Here is a 21,002-nt window from a genome sequence, read left to right on the forward strand (position 1 = left end):
ATAACCACACGACAGCTCACAGACAAAATGGGGACCTTTGTCTTTGTGTCTCACCCCTCTCTCGCCCTCTGTGGTGAAGAGTGGGAAGCCGAGGCAGACAACAGCTGAGACGCTCTCCATTAGAGACACCTGCAAACACGCACACAAGCACCCCAGTATGGGTGTGTGTGACATTCCCTGTTTGTGTGTGTGCGAGAGTGTTTGCATGTGTGCGGGTATGTGTATATGTTGAGCTTTGTGTTTGTGTGTGAACTCACGTGACACGCCACCAATGCTCCCACGTTCCAGCCAATTAGAACTACCGGTCGGTTTGGGAAGTGGTGCTGAAGCTGTAAACACACAAACACACACACACACGTACAACAACAACCATGATTCGCCACTAAGTGGCAGTAACAGCACATTAACGCCATGTGAAGTGTCGAAGGCTCGCTGACAGGAGGTCGTGGGACAAACCACCTGTGCTCCTCATGGTGCTAACTAGATGCGTTTTAGCTGCCAAGCACTCCGCTCGTTGTTGTGAGTGTTGCTCCTTCACCCGCCGTTGTTGTTGGAGGGCCCAGTAGCATCCTACACGAACCTCCTCCACAGAGGCCAATCTTGACACTGCTGATCAATGGCAAGTCTACTCAGCTCCACATCCTCCGATACCAGCCCAAACGCACCCATTTAGCACCCTCTATCTGGCCAACAGAAGCTGCTTGGGAATGCCTTGCCTGCCGGAGGAGCTCACTGATGGGACTTTCAATGACCTCACACAATTCTGCCTGGTAAAACTCAGGATGAATTGTAGGCAGGCCAGCCTGAATGTTTTAAACCGGCACAATGTTCCTGCAGAGGGGTCCACGTTTTGCAAGCATAGGGAAGGAATAGAATAACCGTGGCTGAGAAGACTCAAAGCTTTGTGTGGAGCGACAGGCCAGGTAGCTTCCACAGAATTTCACAAACATAATGCCGCTTGACTGAATAAGATCTCAGCTGCCAAGCTGGAAATATTCAAAAGCACACGGCTCAAGTATGGAAACTTCTCCACTCTCTCCACAACTGCCCATTCACTCATGGGAAGTGGACAGGGTTTAGTATTTTATGACATAAAGACCCATACTTTATTTTTGTGAGGCTGATGGTAAGGCCTCACCTCTTACAGACATGCTCCAGGCTCAGCAATAGGGTATCCAACTCATAATTGGGAGCCATCCCTTGATCACACCCGGGCATAATCAGCGTGCCATTGTATTTGTATCAAATTATTCCGGTACAACCATGGAAAGCTTTTCAAACTATGTGGTCAAAGATGTTCAGTAGTGTAGGGGTCAGAGGATATCTCTGTCGCATCCCAAGATCAACAGGCCATGCAGCTGTACCTGGGCCTGCTCACTATAATGAAGGTCCTTGATGATTTCGATTTAAAGCTTTCGTGACTGCAGGGATTCATCTTCTTGGTTCTTTCGGTAAAGTCACGTAGAATGGAAATAATAATAAAATAATAAAAATAAAACATAATAAATAATTCTCACGACGTTTCGGCCACAACGCAAGCAGCTGTCCTCAGGTGGAGAACAGGTCTGTCGAATGACACACCCCAGGCTTGGAGCGACTAATTAAGCTGGGATGGAGGGGGGAAAGAGCGCCTTGACAAAATAATTTGCATATCAAGAGGAATTTAGCATATTATGGGAAATGCAGATATGTAGTACAGATGTCAGGGACCTCGAAAGCATGAAGAAAAACCCAGAGCCCTGGCCTGTTGGTGGTATAATAGGCCTTGACCAGGTCAACAAAACAGAGGTAGGTCCTTAAATACACACATACACGCACACAAGCATGCACGCACAAACGCACGCAAGCATGCACACACACACACACGCAAGCACCCATACGGATGTGTGCATCCACACACATGGACAGACAAGTGTGTGCTACCTCCAGAACTTTGGTCCTGACAGCGCCCACCATGTGCTCCAGACACTGTCCCACACTGAAGCCAGCGCCACCACTCGTGGTGTGCATAGTGACTGGCACCACCTGCGTGACATCACCACCACTATTGACATCATCGCCATCATCGTCATTACCGTCTTCACAACCACCAACACCACCATTGTTAAAATCACTTCTATCACAACTGCCACCACCACTGTTAAAATCACTTCTACCACAACTGCCACCACCACCATTACCTCTACTGTCACTACCATCACCTATACCACCGCCACCAGTCACACCACAAGAACCACCACCACCACTCGCAGTTTGTATAGTGACTGGAACAAAGTATTTCTCCTATCATAATCATCATCACCACTATCACCACCTCCACCAAAAGATAGAGACAAAAGGTTTCCCCTGTATAGCCTTAATGGAATTTGTGCAAGTGCTGTTAACAGGCACGTATGGCACACGAGAGGGTGGTGTGGCCACAACCACACCTACTGGACATCTGTGAAAAAGAGCTTCATAGCTCATTGGATTTGTCTACACTAAATAAAGATTTTGATTTTGATACCGAAGGTTGTGTCCACTTAAGGAAGACCCAGAACCAGTTCAGATATTTATCATTGTTGCTGGTCGTTAATAGGAATCCAACTCAAGACACCAGATGCGAAGCGTGGTGTGCTAACCACAGTGCCACAGCTCCTCACGCACACCACCACCTCCAGTCACCCCCCGCACCTTGCCCAGGCACGAGAGCTGTGAATTCCAGAAGCGCAGGCGCCGAGATGCGGCAGCAGCAGCCGTGGAGGCGGTAGGGCCACTGGGGGCGATGAGGAGGAGGGGGGCACCCAGCAGCTTCACCTGCACACACACACACGTACACACACACACGCATGTGTACACAAACCAAAGAGAAAGGTAAAGATCCTCTCTATAGCCTGAACAGGCTGTAGGAGCAAGTGCTGTTAGCGAGCACCTATGAAGGCCGGCACAGCACACGGCGGGGTGGGTCGCCAGCACCACACTCGACCGCCGTCATCTCCCCAGTGGAGATGTTTACACATCGCACCAGATACTCAAGTTCAAGTTAATTTATTAGGTGTAGCCCTGTGAGCCATTCGGCTCTTGAATCGGGTGCAACCGCAACAAACAAAAAACAAAAACATTAACAAAAAACATCTTAAAGTAAATATGTGTCTAAGTGCAAATAGAAAATCCAAGAAAAGACAGCAAAATATTGCAGAAAAAGCACTGTACACCAACACTGTGTGCAAAAATCCCAGTGGGATGCAAGTCAAACAACAACAACCACAAGACAACTTAGATTAAGGCCATCAGTCTAACTATGTAATACAACAAACAAACATGGCCAAACCAAAAAACTTTTCGAAAATCACCAAAATAAAGCCATAAAAGCAATGAAACAGTGGTCATAGGAACTGTGACCGAATTTTCACAATAAACGACGTAAACAACATGTACTACCAAACTCTGCAGCCATAGCTGGCTGCATGAGTCACTCCACAACAGTAGGAGCATCAGTCGGAGTATCAACATTTTTCAATGCACCTTTAAGATCAGCACACTAAATCTGAACACAGATAATACTTTGCAGCGATCATCCGGAGCGAAACATTGTATTTTAGGCCACTAAATTGCAGTGGCAGCTAGGGGTGTACAACTCCTCTAGAGCAGTTTTGAGTGAAAATCTCATAGGTAGTGCTTCAAGTTGCAGTTTATTGGCAATAGCATTCCAGACCCTGGGGGCATCAAAAGCAAAGGCCCTTCCTCCAGTATTTGTACGGCAATAGGGAATGTGAAGCTGGTAAATGAGCGAAGACCTTAGGTCAAATTTGTTCTTTGAAACAGAGAGGAGATCCAGTAGCTAATCTGCGAATTTTTTTGTAAGTACATCATGAATAAATAAGATCTGATGCACAAGCCGTCGAACATTGAGAGATGTTAAGTTTGACCCAATGTAGATCACTACAGTCACTCATTTGAGGCTGAGTCGACTTAGGGGAGGCCCAGGACTGGTTCAGATAATTGTCACTGGTGTTGAGTGTGAGCGGGAATCGAACTCGGGTTGCCACGTTTGTTGTGCAGCAAGTTAATGGCTACACTACCGCTCCCTACTTCACCTGCAGGCACATATACAACATGACAACAACAATCTCCGTTCACTACGAAGTGGTGGTGACGTCACCACGGGATTTGTGCCATGCTAGGTGTACATGTGTGCATGTGTCCACACAACACACGTTTAAACACACACGTACACAAACACACGTACACACATGCGCGTACTCGCACTCGCACGTGTACAGATATTGAGAAAGAAGTCCCACTGTGAGTCCCCATGTCCCCGTGTTCCCGTGTCCTCATACCAGTCGGACACAGAGACGCATCTCTGTGTCTCCGTGTCTCCGTGTCCCCGTACCGGTTTGTATTGAGACAAGAGCCCCACTGCGGGGTCCCACGGGCGCTTGAGGAGGAGGGACAGCGCCTCGGCACTCGTGGCCTCCGACTTGGTAGTGGACGGGGCGATCATGCGGTCCACCAGCGACGGGACCTGGGCGGGCAAGCACAACCATTCAACTGATGCTCTTCTCCACACCCTAGCTCACTCACTACAGTCAATCAATATGACAGCTTCGCAACACATCCTTCAACTTTACCCTCTCAACAAAGCCTTTCAACACCAACAAACATCCGTTTGCCGCAAAGTGGCCGATGACTGCCAAAAGCACCTCCAGTGTTCCCTACTGTACCAACTTGTTTTGTTTTAGCCGCACAGCGCTCCGCTTGTTGTTGGGTGGGGACTGCCTCCAACTGCCCAGTAGCGTCCTTGAAGAGCCTCCTCCATAGAGGCTGACAACACTGGTAGCAGTCATCAGCAAATCTACCCAGCTCAATATCCTCCTGTACCCCATCAGCCCATCTCTCAATGCAGCCGATCAACACATCCTTCCGACACCGCCTCTTGACACCTCCTCTCGACACCACCTCTCGACACAACCTCTCGACAAGCCTCTCAGCAAAAGTTAGAAAGTCCCTCAAGGCTTTCTTTGTCGTCTGCTTCCCCGTGCCGCCACTGTCACACACCTCAGAGGAGCGCCTGCTATTGCTCTGACTGCAGCAAGGCAAGGACAAGCTGCAGATGAAGATGCAATTTCTTTTGTCTTGCTGTTGTAATGTTTGTGACCCAGATCACTCTTGAAAATGAGACTATCTGGGTCTCTTGAGCTCTCATGCTGGTTAAATAAACTCAACTTGAAACTGGTTGCTCCGTGCCGAGTTAAACGTGCCTGGCGTGCAAGCAGCACCATCGGTGCGGAGGGGGGTGTGAGTGTTGCTGATATAATCTTGCCAGCACAGACCACTTTCCAGCTAGCATGCACAAAGGAAAGAACGGTGGTGAGTGTGATCGTGCCTTGGAGCGTAGCGTCTGCAGCACGTCGAGGTAGGAGGAGAGTGCTGCGACGCTCAGAGAGTCAATGAGCGTTGCATGGAGCCACTGGGTCAGCCGTGGCTCCCAGCCACAGCTCGCAAGCGCAGCGCGTACGCGGCTTGCACAACGGTCCACGGCAGCACGGCGCAGCACCGCTTCGCCACTCACCTACACACCACACGGACACACACACAGAGCACTTAGGAAGGCCGGCACAGCACACGATGGGGTGGGTGGCCAGCTCCACGCCCGGCTGCCTTTGTCTCTCCGGTGGTGATGTTTGCATGCCTAGCCAGGTACTCATTTGAGGCTGAGTGGACCTAGGCGAGGCCCAGGACCGGTTCAGATAATCATTACTGGTGTTGGCCTTGAGCGAGAATCGAACTCCGGTTGCCAGGTCCGTAGCGCAGCGTACTAACCCGCTGCACTACTGTTCCCCAACAGACACACACACAAAATATGCATATATTTATATTCGCTGTGTATATACACACGCGCACACAAGCAGATACATACGTGGGCACACGCATGGACATGTGTACACATGTACATGTGTATACAATACACACGTGTATACAACACACACGTGTATACAACACTCATGTGTATACAACACACACATATATACAAATACACACGTAGATAAAGGATTTCATCTCAGCTAACAAAAATAATGAATACAAGAGACCAAGATAATGTCTCTTTTGCATGAGTGACCTGGGTCACCAAAATAACAGGCACCACACAAGGTGCACACACGCACACAACAGTAAGGCAAAGATCCTCCGGATAGCTTTAACAGACTTATTGGGGCAGGTTCCGTTCGCGAGCACCTATGACGGTCGGTAAGGTACACGAGGGGGTGTGTGGCCAGCAAAACGCCTGGCTGCCTTTGTACCCCGAGTGGTGTAGACATTGCACCAGGTACTCATTTGAGGCTGAGTCGACATAGGGGAGGCCCAGCACCAGTTCAGATAATCATCACTGGTATTGGCTGTAAGTGGGAATTGAACTTGGGTCACTGGGATTCGTAGCACACTACTGCTTCCACAAGGGTAAACACACACACACGTGTACACACAGGACACACGGGTACACACGGGTACACACACGTACCCCTTGGTAGGCGAGACGAGTGAGCCGATCGGCCTGCAGGGCTTTCACCACCTTCGTGAACAACTTGTTCTGGCTGATGCTCCACCCCAGCCTGTACACAACAACAACAATGGCCGCCGTTCGCCACTAAGCAGTGGTGACGTGACTACAGTGCTTTTGCCAGGCTATGCGCACTTTTAAGGCCACGTGGAGGTGTCAAAGGGTCGCTGAGAGTAGGCCACGAGATAGACCGAGGTGTTACGAGGTTGACTGAGATGACCGACTGGCGCACCGTCACTATGCTGTGCATGTATCTGTGCCAACATAGGCACACGCACAATGTGACTCCAATCCCCAAAGTTCTGCCCCTGCGCAATGTGACCTGCATGTACCACGTGATCCCTCGAAGTACAGCGTGACTCTATTGTTACAGGTGCTGCCCCCACAATACATCATGTGATATCCGAACCATGTGATGTTCTTTCTCCAGGTACCGCAACCCACCTCTCCTCATGCACCATATGACCCCCCCACTTCCGCATGAGATTTCATACCTCATGTGACCTAAATGGAGCATATGATCCTCATTTCCCAATTACCATCCCCCCCCCCCCAAGGAACGATGTAACTCTGCATCCCAGGTGCCATCCCCCCCATCCATGTGCCATGTGACCCCATGACACCCCCATGACCCCCACATGACCCCCGTGACCCCACCTGCTGACGCTGTCCTCCCACTCATCGGGAGGTGGGGGAGCAGCCTCGGAGTGCGAGCGAGCAAATGTCACATGACGCTGGCACTCGTTCATCACCGAGCGAGCCTTGGCCGAGTCGCCCAGCGCTGCAGGGGCGAGCGGGGGCGGCTCCACGCTCTCCACGTTCACCAGCTCATCCACCACACTGAGAGATAGAGAGAGAATCATACACACAAACGCAAAGCCATATACACGCATAGAAAAATTAGCTTGTGTAACTTGGTAAAAACTCGTTTCTCTAGTCCATACTGCCAGCCACTGGTCCCAATGTTAATCTTAATATTCAGCAATTTTCTTCGATTCGTGGAATACACAGCAGATAAAAAGAAGTGCCTGCCCCGCCAATCATCACCATTGCCTACACCCTAGCCATAAGCCTCACTACACTACTTATAGCAAAGCACACTTCCAGTAGCATGAACACAAATAACGTTAACACCCTCCCTTCCATTGACACAATCGAAGCCATGTGGAGAAGCGATGGGGGGGGGGGAGGGAGAAGTATGACACTGACCAGAACATAAGCATTGGAAACTCCTCAACTTGAAAGTGTAAGAACACTGAAAAGGAGGATCAGGACATGAACAAAACTAACACACATCACTTACCTCTTCAACGAAATATGAACCCCGAAAGACTCTCCCAATGATCAAAAGGAGTGGGAAATTGTGGGGATGGCTAGGCGAGAAACCGAAGGCTGGCAGTATGGTAAACACTCTTCTCGAGAAAAAAGTGTTTACCAAGGTAGAAAACTTTATATTCATCCTATTCTGCCAAAATCTGATACCATTCAGCAACCATACCAGAGCTGGAACCTGGAGGAGGCAATGGTCACTCATTAGAAGGCCACAAACAAACCCAAAGGAAGAATTCTGCGAAGCCAAGATGTCCTTATGTAATGCCTGACAAATGTATGCAGCGGACTGCAAGGTCACTGCCTTTCACTTGGCATCCAACGGCCATGTGAATCTGTTAGACAAGTTTCCCTTGTCTAACAGATTAATTTAAAGTGTCAAGGAGGTGTGTTAGGATCGGGGGGCCCAGGCTTCTGTAGAACTCCAATGGGAAGCCATTGGGGCCTGAGGCCTTCCCTATGGAGGAGGAACCCTAGGCCTCCAGGAGTTCAAGGAGCTCAATCGGGGCTTCCATAGCTACCCCCCAATCCGGATTAACATGGGGTAGAGGAGTCTCAAGTAGGACTTTCTCTAAGTCAGGGCTCGATGGAAGGTCTGACCAGTATAGGTCCTTATAGAAGCTGCAGAACTTCTCATTAACCTCCGCTACCCTCGTCCTGAGGCGCCCATCGGCATTCTTGATCCCAGCAATGTGGTTACAAGGTTGCGTGTGCTTGACCAGCCGGGCTAAGAGCTTGGTCGTGGAGGAAGAGGGGTCGTGAAATGGAATCTTGGTCCTTAATAAAGGGGAAGGTTTGGTTATTTAACACCTTGTCTAGTTCCAGCTTAGTCTATTGACTGCCCCTTGGACCACACAAGATTAGGTTGTCTTGAATAGGCTATGTTTCTCATTCAGTTTCCCCTCCAGCTGTAGGATGGTTCTGACCCTTTCTTTCTTCCACCAGCCCCCATCTGAGATTAAAATGCTCCTGAGGGAAGCTTTAAGGATATCTCAGACCACCAGGGTGGAAGTTGGGGGGATGATCTGGAGTTTATTTCCATGAAACTAGTGACCTCGTTTCTGATTATCGTTAATAGTCCAGCATCCTGCAATAATCTGGTGTCCAGGAACCATGTTCATGGGATTCTTCAGTGGGATCCAGAATAAACTGTGTAAGAACATGATAGTGGTCAAAAAGCTATTGGTCAAGTATAACTCAGGCTCAGTGAGATGGATTTCCTGTATGAAGGCGATGTCAGCTATCTGCCTCTGGAGGAAGGACAGGGTCCTCCATCTTTTTATAGGGTGGTTAAGGCCGTTGTCATTCAGGGAGATGATGCTTAGTCGGACGACCTCACCTTCTGGCCTCACCGAGGCATGGAGGGAAGTGTCCCCATTAGCTGGCAGTGGCATCGTGTATCAAGGGGGGAGGGATGGTCTGAGGGCCAGGGGGCTGGGCCCCGCTGTTGACTATGAGGGCCCGATCCACAAAAGCGTGAGTTTCTATGGCGAACTACAAAGTACTGACTCAGGGAGTTGGGGAGGGGGTAGAGGGGAAGGTTGGGGAGGCGGTCAAACACCGGCCCCCCAAGGGGGGAATCTCAGTGTCCTCCGGTTATAGCCATAAAGTGAGGCAATCCACCGTGACCGGTGTTGTGTGCTTTGCATTGTCCATGAGCACGATACAGTACAGAGTGTCATCGTTCAGGGGAGGAGGGAGGGGGATTGAGAAAAAAACACATTCCGGGGAAGGACAGGGGAGGGGGATCACCACGATAGGAAAAGGCCCCCATACCAATATTAGGTCGCATAAGGTCACGTAAGCGAGGTTGAGAGTCGGGCTTGAACTTGCTGACTCTAAATGGGGCCAACAGTGGCACCCAGGGGATCATGGTCCCCAACGGTAAACAGCGTGAGTCGCGAACAGAGTGTTGCAATTGTCGGGGATGAGGCAAGGCCAAGACAACATAAGGGTTATCGGGGGATGGAGGGTGGGGGTCAAAACAAACACGCCTATAATGTTTATAGGCGTGTTCGGGGGGGAGAGCGATGGGTGGATATCACGTTGGACCCAAGGATCCACCAAGACCGCTGGAATGATGGCTCCGACGTTGAGGTCTCAGGGAAGAGAGGGGGGCCCACATGGCTGAGATGCATGAGGCGAGGGGATGACCTGCCATCCCTATCGCTTCACTCTTCGTGCCGTGCCTAGATGTGTCCCAGCAGATCATGCTCTCTCTCCTGGTATCCGAGTGGTTCCTGCAGCAGGTCCTGGATCTCCCTGTTGCTCATCGCCTCTATGGGGTTGAAGTTTAGGTGCTTCCCGTTCAGGTGGACCCTGAGCTTGGCAGGGTATAGAAGCCATGTCCTCACCCCCGATCTCTTCCCCAGGTCCAGTGCCCACTGTTTGGAGTTTAGCTGGGTCAGGTCCGGGGAAATTAAGGCCTGGGAATCCTAGATTGGTATGTCTTGGCCTTTCATGTTCCTGTCAGTGACAAGGATGTTGTTAGTCTCCGCTCTGTTTATCAGGTGGATGAAGGAGGGGGCGAGGTTTGGTGGCTTGTTTTGTCTCCATGTCGGCCGTGTTTTCCCTTCAACCCACTCGGAAAGCCTGCACTATAGTTTTAGGTGCCGCAGGGGGGGTGTCCTGTAGTTGGATGTTCTTGAGTGCAGCTGGGAGATGCTTCCTGACATACATGAGGGTCCCATTCCTTGCTTTGCCCTCCACCCCTTCCGGAACCCCGAATATCTTCAATTGGCTTCTCCTGTTTATAGCCTCTAACTTATTGAAAGCCTCTTCCAGAGCCTGGAGTTGGTCTCCTCTCCTATTGTCATTTTTCACCAAATTGTTCGTCGTGACCTGCAAGGCCATGATATGCGCCTCCTGTTTCTCCACCCGTTCATTCCTTGATCGAACATTAGGGGCACCGGTGGAGTGGAGAGGGAGGAGGAGGCTCCAACTAACTGCAGTTCGGGAGGGGAGGGAGGAGTCGGGGTATAGTAAAGTGTGGCACTGCAAGGCAGGCCCTAGCCTACCCTGTTTCCTGCTCCTGCTGCTCCTTTACTGTCTAGGATGTTTAACGGGTAAAGGGAGGGTTCAATTGTCTCTTTCTAGGACCCCCTTTAATGGGTCTGACATCGAGAGTAAAAAATATATATTCGTAAAAATAAAAAGGTGCATCAAGACACTCACATGAAGTGGTTGGTGAAGAGGTAACTCAAAAGATCAGCTCACTCTTGCACAATGTCACCAGAAGTCCAAAAGACAGATTTTTAAGGTTGGAAACCTCTCGGAAGCAATAGCCATTGTTTCAAATGGAGGACACATGAGAATGTCCAACATCAATCTAAGGTCGCAAGGAACCATGGACGTTGACCGCCTTGGTCTCTCCACAGCCATGGCGCACAGGAGCCTAAACAGCACTGCCGAGGAACCCACCGGGACTCCAAGGATGTGTTCGTGAAAGGCAGAAATAGCCGACAGGCATACCTTTATGGACGCGGTCAATGAGCCGTTTTCAAATTCCACCTATTGGTGATTGGCATAAGTTGAGATTCAGCATGACAGAGCAACCTGACCTTCCTTGACAGACTGGAAGAATGCCCTACAGGGGCTGGCATAAACCATGCCCTTGGGGGCTCTCCTCATTGTCCGTGCAGTCAACTGAAAATGCCTGACATATGGATAACACATCTCGCACAACACAAGGGCCCCCAAGCCTCCATCATTCGTGATCAAAATTTTGGGTAACCTTGGCGATTCACCCTCACTACAGCTGTTACTTTATCACAGCATTTGAGAATTCACCTCTGTGGGACCTTAGTCCGAAAGTGACAAAGCGCTCGATGCACTGCTCAAAGCTCCAGGAGATTCATGCTTCCCTCTGTGTGTCTTGGCCACCTGCCTTGGAACGGTATATGTTTTGGAGGTGTGGTCCCCACACCCACACACTATCATCAGTCTCAAGTAAAGGTCTGGCCACCGAGTTATCTCCATGGCTCTCAGCAGTCTAGATACTCAAGCGCTCGTTGGGAAAGTTCAACCCATTGATCAAGACTGCTGTGAAATGCATCCCATTGATGCAATCGAGCCAAATTAAGTCACCTCACGTGAAGTCTTGCCCATGGTACCATCTCCGTGGTGGAAGCTATTTACCCCAGAAGAACTAGCATGCTCCTTGCCCTGGTCACTGCAGCTTTTGAGCCTGTTGACTGATGTGCAATGCCATTTTCTTTGAAAGTCGCATCTGACCTTGGTCCTTCCAGATGTCAGCAGCAAGGTGGTAGAGTCGCTGAGTTGAAGGACATTGTTGGTTTCAGGACTTACACACTTCTGCCTTTTTGGCATCGTCCACCTTCTAAAGTCGCTCCTTCAGGTCCTTGTTAAAGAGGATCTCGCCCTCGGACGGCAGAGCGCACAAGACCTTCTTTGAGCTCGTGGTCAACTTCGGCCCACTAGGATGGCCGCTACCAACTAAGAGGGAATGTACAGCGTGTCTTTTCCCGCGTTGAGGAAAAACACGGTCTCAACCTGAATGTTGAGGTAAGCCTGCTAGAACTCCTGGTCCTCTTCCTCGTTGGGCTTATGGCAGATGCTGTGGTTGATGACCTTTGTTGCGTCCCACAGGGCCTGGGAGCTTTCCTCCTGTACAGTAGGTTAACCTGTCATCTGGCACGCTCACTGGCTCCTGCCTGCTACGTCCTCAAACAACTGAGGAATGACTCCACCTCGGTCAGCTGAGGGTGCTCCGGTTCAGTGAGATTGACCTTGCGCCTCATCCTACATCTCGGCAAGTGCAGGACGTGTAGAAACATCCATTTTTTATGAAGGTGTGCAGACGATGCTTATTCAGCTGCATTCAGGGCTCCTGGAAGATGGATTCATCCCAGCCAATGGCATCATCTTCAGAGATTGACACTTCCGCAGCGAATTGCTAGGTATGTGGCATTGACCTCTGGCCAGTGACAGCAGACACGCCAATTGATCTGTCCCAGAAAGACGTTATCGTCTTCAGAGACTGACACACCTGCTGCATTATGCAGGGTGTATGGTAGGCTCAGAACGACAGGAGGAGGGCCCTGGTCGAGGCGAAGTTGGACCTGTTTTGGCAAGACATTATCATCTTCTAAAGCTGACACTACTGCTTGGTCTGTGGCAAACACTTCAGCTGTTTGGTCAGGATCATCGGGGCCTCCGTATCTGATGAGGGCAGAACTTCTCAGTCACCCCTGTGAGGATGTCTTCGTCCACATGGTATATATGGTGAAGACCCCTATGAGGCTTGCGTTGGCTCCACGCCTGTGTATGCCTCTTCTTTGTGGTGAGAAGTCACCTCAACAATGAGAGCCTTGTCCCCAGATAATTGGTCAGAGGTGTCGACAAGCGCCTCTACCAGCAGTCTTACTAGAGATTCACCAAGTGATCCCGAACACTGTTGCATACTGCTCCCGTGTGTGTAGCGTGGCAGCTGTGGACTGCACCAGCCGGTCTGCTGTTACTGCTTGCTGGCATTTCCTGCCTTTGGGTGTCACCTGACACAACCTTTGACAGGAAGACCGACATAATGCGGTGAGTCTTATAGAAGACTTGCTCCCTACTAAACACTGCTGATTAGCAGGAGGTAACTTGATGCCGAAGCATATAAAATTGATTGAAGAGACAATATGTGTGGCTTCGCACCACGCCAATTTAATAGTTGAAAATGTTAACAAAACCATTCTCAAACTGTGTCGTCTCGCCCATTTGTAAAACAGGCAAGATCGCCACCACCTGCACAGTGATTTACAATATCGACTCCAAGATATAATAGCACTAAGCACCTGAGTCTAAATTAAACATCTCTAACCTCCACATACAGTCCTGAGTCGATGGACCGGTGGCCAGAATTATTGGGCAAAGGGGAATCATTCACACGGAAGCATACACATACCCACACAGAGCCATATACACCCAAAGAAAATCATACATACAAAGTTAATCACACACAAAAAGAAAGCCATATATATCCATGGAGAATCAAATACACACACATAGAGAATCATATACATTCATAGAGTCAAGCACATCGTGACATATACACATGGAGAACAACTCTGAGAGCTATATTCACAAAACAACACACACACACGCCGCAATCGACTCACAGCGCCTGCTGCTGCTGCTGCAGTCTGCGTTTACGCATGAAGAGGAGGCGAGGGGGGCGTGTGTGCCCCGCGTCCGGGTGCGCGCTCCAGGGCCTCGCGTAGCTGTGGTCTAGCACCACCAGGTCCAGCTCGCGGTCCTGCAGTGGGGGTGGGAGCAGGGGAGAGAGGACAAGGGGGCCGTGCACACAACCAGAGCCAAATACGAGTCAAACATCTTCACTTCGCGGATTTGTTTCGGCGGATTCAATTATTCGCAATTAAATATTTGCATACCAGTTTAACATTCGCACACATTTCCTTCGACTATTCACATCATGAGAGGGGTACTGTACTTGCGCAGTACAGTAGTGTCCCGTGTGCCGCCATACACATGCTCAAGCTTTTACTCTTAAAGCGCAGTTGACTTATGTGCTATTTAGGCCTGATTTGTAGTGTGTTTTTATTTTGATCATGGGGTCTAAGAGTCGAGTCGAGGCAGAAAGGGCAAGAGTGAAAGGTAGAAAACAGGGATAAGTTTAGCGCAAAAAGTGGAGTAGTTGGAGAGACTTGCTGTTGGCCGCCATGGTAAACGAGTCAACAGTCGGAGTTATAGAGAAAAACGAGAAAACAATCAGGGAGAGTGTGGCGACAAGTGCACCGATGATCGTCAAAGTAGTATCATTATCACACCCCATCATCATCCAAGGTAAATAAAACTTCCAAATGTACAGTAAAATGTATTGATGTGTATTGTAGTATTTATGTTCTTATCTATGTGTATTATAGAATTTTATTAAGCATATGGATGCTATTTATGTGTACAGTAGAGCATTAATGTTATGACAAATTTGCATTTTCTTCCATATGTGCAGTCAGACTCGGGAACCTAATCCCCCTTTTACACGCTTACTTTTAACTCACTGTCTATTGTTGTTGTCGTTGTTGTATCCTCAAATCTTGTAACTCAATTTTAACCCACTTCCCAATGTGGTATCGACTGAAAACTTGCTATACTTATCTCATACTGATGACAATACTTTCTTCTATCATAAAAAATATATATTTTTAAACATTCTTTTTTACATGTTACGTTTCGGCTTGGGTCTAATTGTCCACGGTCAACTGACGTTGGCTGTAATTGGCCACGGTCCCTTACGTTATTGCAAGCTTCGGGGCCACTTCCTGGAGTCGTGGAGTTCTGCCATTACTAGTACATTTCATAAAAGCGTGTTTTAAAAAGTTTTTTTAAATATTACTTATTCACATTTAAACACAGTACAGTATCTACATTTACAAAAATCTAACCCTCACAAATGTCGAGGCCTTACTGTACAGGCAACCACTGGCAGATACAGCCAGACTCGGGTGGGTACAGGCAGACAAAGGGAGACGCTGGAAGACACACAGACACACATGAAGACACGCAGACACAGGGTGACAGCCACAGAGAGACACGAGGAGACACACAGACACGGAGATATACAACAACCACCATTCACCACGAAGTGGAGGTGATGTCGTCACATCAGCGCTTGTGCCAGGCTATGTGCACGTTAAGGCCTCATGAGGTGTCAAACGCCCGCTGGCAGGTCACGGGACAGACCCAGGTGCCATGGATTGCCTGAGATGACTGGCTAATGCACCCCCTTGTGCCCCCTACTGCGCCAAATTTCTGTGCTGTAGCCACCCGGCACTCCGCTCGTTGTTGTGAGCGTCGCTCCTCTGCCCTCTATTGTTGCTGGAAGGCGACTGCCTCCAACTGCCCAGTAGCGTCCTTCATGAGCCTCCTCCACAGACACGGAGATACATGGAGATACACAGACACAGGGAGACACTTACACAGGGAAGCACGGGGAGACACAGGGAGACAAAGGGAAACGTGAAGGCACCTGAGGGGACAGCAGAGAGAGCAAGGAAGGGGCTGTGCCCCCCCCGGGTCCCCCTCTCCGTGCCGCAACCCCAGCCGAGCCCGCTACTGCCCCCAGGTCCCGCTCACTCGTGGGGGGAGACATCACGGTCACGTGACCTGTAGACAGAGGAAACGGTCACAATGTTACTCACTCAGTCAATCACAGAATTCTATACATTTAGTGTACAAGTTATATTTAACAGTCCTGTTCATCCTACTTTACATTTTTAAAAATACCTGTTTCATGTTTGAGTTAATGTAGGGTAACAAAACAAAAGGAGGGGGAGTCATATAACAAACTGAGAACAAAACTCCCGTTTTTGCCTTTGAGTTTGTGGAATGGGGATTTGCCGATTGCTATCAATAACATAATCACTGCGAACGGCAAAGTTTTGGGGTATGCACAATGCCACCTTAAACGTATATCTAAAACACCCAACAACAACAGCCGCCATTCACCACTTATTGGCGGTGACATCAAAATGGCTCTTGTATCACGTTAAGTACACCTTGAGGCCACTTGAAATGTCGAAGCTTGGTGGCAGGTCACGGAACAGACCCAGCTGTTATGGATGGACTATGATTACTCACAGAAGTGCTACCTGAGTTCCCCAGTGCCAGTTTTCTGCGTTCTATCTGCCCGGTGCTTTGCTCATTGTTATGAGTGTCGTTCCTCTGCCCTCTGTTGTTGCTGAAGGGTGACTGCCTCCAACTGCCCAGTAGTATCCTTCATGAGCCTCCTCCAGAGGCCGATCTTGACACCACCTATACCAGTCATCCGCAAGTCCACGCAGCTCCACATCCTCCTATACTGCATCAGCCCATCTTTTCTGTAGCCCCCTCTATCCGGCCACACAGAAGTTGCTTGGGCATGCGGGCTACATGACCCAGCCAACGCAGCTTTGCCTGCCGGAGCTCACTGATGGCACTGCATCCCCATCTTTCAAGTATCTGTGAGCTCCTCAAACAATCCAAATTGGTTAGATTGATGGATCATAGGCAGGCCAGCCTGAATGTTTAAAAATTACACAGATGTTCCTTTAAAGGGTTCCATATTTTGCAAGCTTACACAAGAGGGTATAACTGTGGCAGAAAAGACCCACATATTTGGGTCTTTTGTGGTTAATGCACACATCATTCCTTGTAAAAGGTTTCAGTTTGGTGTTTTAACATCTAAACACCTGTTTTGTTGCGATAAAAAAGGGGAAAACCGATTCTCATATTTTGGTACTGGCAAAGGAGGTCCCATGATGTAGTTGCTCACCCCGAGCTCTCATTACTCTGATAGTGCGTGTCTTTGTGCTGTACGCCTTTTGGCATCCTCTGGTCTAACACCGTTGAGACTAGGCTAAAAAAAAGCTGTCTCTGGTGTGGACCAATCAGTTTCAAAGACAATGCATATATTATCAGAATGTGTTTTTTGGTTGCATTCTGACCACAAGTATTGTGGTTAATGCAGACATGATTCCTTGTAAAAAGTTTCAGTTTGGTGTTTTAACATCTAAACACCTGTTTTGTTGCCAGAAAAAAAGGGGAAACCCTATTCTCACCCAAAGATTTGTATGGAGCAATAGGTCAGGAAACTAACGCAGCTGATTTGGATACCTCTGCTGCCAAACTGGAGCTGGTCATAACCACACTGCCCAGCAATGGAAACGTATCTACTTTCTCTACAACTGCCCCATCAATCATGCCGCAGGTGCTTAGTTTTTATGGGGCTGATGGTAAGTCCCCATCTCTTTGTGGCATGCTCCAGGTTCAACAGCAGGGTATCAAACTCCTTATCAGAGTAAGCAGCAATTACCAGATCATCTCCGTACGTAAAATGGTTGACCAATAGGGAGCTATCCCTTGCCTGTACCCAGGCATCGATCAGCCTCCCATTGCATCTGTAATGAGAGCGCCATCCAATGGGCGGCAAGGGGTAACTGCACGGCCACCACCGGGTAACGGGTATCCAATCCCAAGCAGGGATATATCTGGGCCAAGGGTGATGGGCGGAGTCAAAGGGGAACGTGCGGGCACCATCGGGAAGGTTCCACGAGGGAGCGTGGCTAGAGGCGGAGCTTAGCTCGAGAGGAATATAAGCAGAGGCAGGGGAGGACTCAAGGTCGGTATGTGAAGCCTCGAGTCCGGACCGCTTCACTGCACGAACCTCTCCTCGCCATCGACCAAGTGGCGGAACTCCAGCGAAGCTCGCCTCTCCTCCCGGAACGCCGCCAGCCAGCGGCGGGATCGGGGAGAGAGAGAGGCGAACCTCAGCGGTGGAGCAGAGAGAACGGCTCGTCCCCGGCAGTCGAGAGAAGGGAAATATTCGGGGAGAGCGGGAGTGAGCTGTGCATAAGTTCTATTAATAATAAGATGCCAGTCAACAGTCGTCATGGAAGTCGTTTATTCCACATCTGTAGCAGATGAAAATCCCTCCGGTACAGCCATTGAAAGCTTCTTGAACAAATTGGGGGGGAAATTATTAAATAATGTAGGAGCCAGAGGACATCCCTTTTGCATCCCAAGGTGAACAGGGAATGGCTCAGACTTCCGGCCATGCAGCTTTACCACCATTATGGTCCTTCGTGTTTGTGAGCGTGAAGAATAACCCAGAGCCCTGGCCTATTTATGCTATCATAGGCCTTGACCAGGTCAACAAAGCAGAGATGTAGGTCATGTCAAAATTTCCTACACCTCTGCTGTAGCAGGACAGAGAATATGGCTACTATGCAGGACCACATTGTCCTGAAACATCACTGGGGCTCCACAATACTCTCCTAAGCGTGCCTGGCAAGGCGATGTTGAATAATCCTTGCCAGGACCTTTCGCAGCAGAATGAAAAGGGAGATGCCATGGTAGTTGATGCAATCAGTGCGGCCCTCGTTTAAAAAACATAGGGAACACGAAGGCATCCTTCAATCCTGCAGAACCCATCCTGTGGACCAGACAGTTGTTATGACATCACATAGGGAAGGTAGCCTGCACACAAATGCCACCCTACCTCAGCAGCTCGCTTGAGAGGTCATTTCTGCCCGGCGCTTTTACTAGTGTCAGGTAATGGATCGCCCTTCCTCAACAGATGGCACATCAGCTAGTCACTTACAAGGGGCAGCTACTTCTAATATCTGAGGGATGGCAGCCCCAGCAGGGTCAACCCCCATCTTGTCTCATTGTTATCTGAGCCGAGGGGTTTACACTCCCCCAAGACCTCAGAATTCTTCAGGAAACATGCAGATATATTTCTGAGGATTGGAAATAAGATCGATTTTCCTTCACTTAAGGATGGTAATAGATGTGGTGCTGAAAGTTACTTTTTATGGAATTATAGAGTAGCGTGTGATTGTCACACACACAAACTAACCATGCACTCGACAACACATACCCACTCACACGCACGTACTCTCACTCACCACACACTCGCTCAAACTTTTTATTTAGACTGGATGAGTGATGAGCTATAAAGCTATTTTCCATAGTTGTTCAGTAGGGGTGGGTCAGCAAGCCACATCAACAAAACATCCAGGAAACGACACAGGAGCAAGAAAGATCAAAGCTAATTTACTACATATATATGAAGTGTAAAAGTACAAATTGCAAAGGTAAGTAAAGTCCTGCCGATTTGTCAAGACCAAATATAAGCTTGAGCAAGGCATCAACACAACAGCCCCTTAATTACACTGCACTCTAAAATCTATCAAAACTAAGGTAAGGTTCATAGTTTCAAATAGCACACACTGTACACACACACAGTCACTCAACACACACGCTCAAAACTCACCTATCCTCTCAAACGTTCACTCCCCACACACGCACACTTACCACGCACGCACTCACTCATTCATCACACACTCTTACTCACCACACACACACACCACAAAGTAGTCACTCCCCTCACACTCACTCTACAAACACTCTCACCACAAATTCTCACTCATCACACACGCTCACAATTCACCTACCCTCTTACAATTTCACTCACCACAAACGCACTCATCATGCACTCTCACTCATCACACTCTCTCCCCCCCACACACACTCTCTTTCACCACACACACACACTCTCTTTCACCTCACACACACACACTCTCTCTCACCACACACACTCTCTCTCACCACACACACACACGCTCTCTCACCACACACACACACACGCTCTCTCACCACACACACACACACGCTCTCTCACCACACACACACACACACTCTCTCTCTCACCACACACTGTACACACACACACTCACTCAACACACACGCTCAAAACTCACCTATCCTCTCAAACGTTCACTCCCCACACACGCACACTTACCACGCACGCACTCACTCATTCATCACACACTCTTACTCACCACACACACACACCACAAAGTAGTCACTCTCCTCACACTCACTCTACAAACACTCTCACCACAAATTCTCACTCATCACACACGCTCACAATTCACCTACCCTCTTACAATTTCACTCACCACAAACGCACTCATCACGCACCACACCCATCACACCCTCTCCCCCCACACACACTCTCTTTCACCACAACAACCGCCATTCGCCACTAAGTGGCGGTGACGTCACCACGACGCTTGTGCCAGGCCAAGTGCACCTTGAGGCCACGTGAAGTGTCGAACGCCCGCTGGCAGGTCACGGGGCAGACCCAGCAGGTGCTACGGGTCGACTTACCGAGATGACTGGCTGATGCACCACCTGTGCCCCCTACCAACTTGCTGTGTTTTAGCCACCCGGCGCTCCGCTCGTTGTTGTGAGCGTCGCTCCTCCGCCCTCCGTTGTTGTTGGAGGGCGACTGCCTCCAACTGCCCAGTAGCGTCCTTCACGAGCCTCCTCCACTGAGGCCGATCTTGACACCGCTGGTACCAGTCATCGGCAAGTCCACTCAGCTCCACGTCCTCCTGTACCACATCACTCCATCTCTTCTCTAGCCCGTGCCGCGCCCGTTTAGCCCCCTCGATCCGGCCGAACAAAAGCTGTTTAGGCATGCGGTGGCTGGGCATGCGGGCTACATGACCCAGCCAACGCAGCCTTGCCTGCCGGAGGAGCTCATCGATGGGACTTTGCCCAGATCTTTCAAGGATTTGTGAGCTCCTCACACACACATACACACTCTCTTTCACCACAC

General features: G+C 49.5%; 1 protein-coding gene across 1 annotated transcript in view; it reads right to left on the minus strand.

Annotated features, from left to right (window-relative positions):
- KANSL3 (KAT8 regulatory NSL complex subunit 3) overlaps positions 1 to 21,002 on the minus strand; it is a 33,118-nt gene that overhangs the window by 8,528 nt on the left and 3,588 nt on the right. Inside the window, exons 2-11 of the mRNA XM_078869375.1 lie at positions 15,864 to 16,000; positions 13,996 to 14,132; positions 7,199 to 7,381; positions 6,503 to 6,593; positions 5,369 to 5,554; positions 4,376 to 4,507; positions 2,674 to 2,796; positions 1,924 to 2,025; positions 258 to 329; positions 55 to 129 (exon numbers count right to left, since the gene is read on the minus strand). Coding sequence (XP_078725501.1) covers positions 55 to 129; positions 258 to 329; positions 1,924 to 2,025; positions 2,674 to 2,796; positions 4,376 to 4,507; positions 5,369 to 5,554; positions 6,503 to 6,593; positions 7,199 to 7,381; positions 13,996 to 14,132; positions 15,864 to 15,986 — 1,224 coding nt within the window. The 5' untranslated portion in view covers positions 15,987 to 16,000. The remainder of the gene's footprint in view (positions 1 to 54; positions 130 to 257; positions 330 to 1,923; positions 2,026 to 2,673; positions 2,797 to 4,375; positions 4,508 to 5,368; positions 5,555 to 6,502; positions 6,594 to 7,198; positions 7,382 to 13,995; positions 14,133 to 15,863; positions 16,001 to 21,002) is intronic.

This window comes from Lampetra fluviatilis, chromosome 27 (assembly GCF_964198595.1).
Source record: "Lampetra fluviatilis chromosome 27, kcLamFluv1.1, whole genome shotgun sequence".
Lineage (NCBI taxonomy): Eukaryota > Metazoa > Chordata > Hyperoartia > Petromyzontiformes > Petromyzontidae > Lampetra > Lampetra fluviatilis.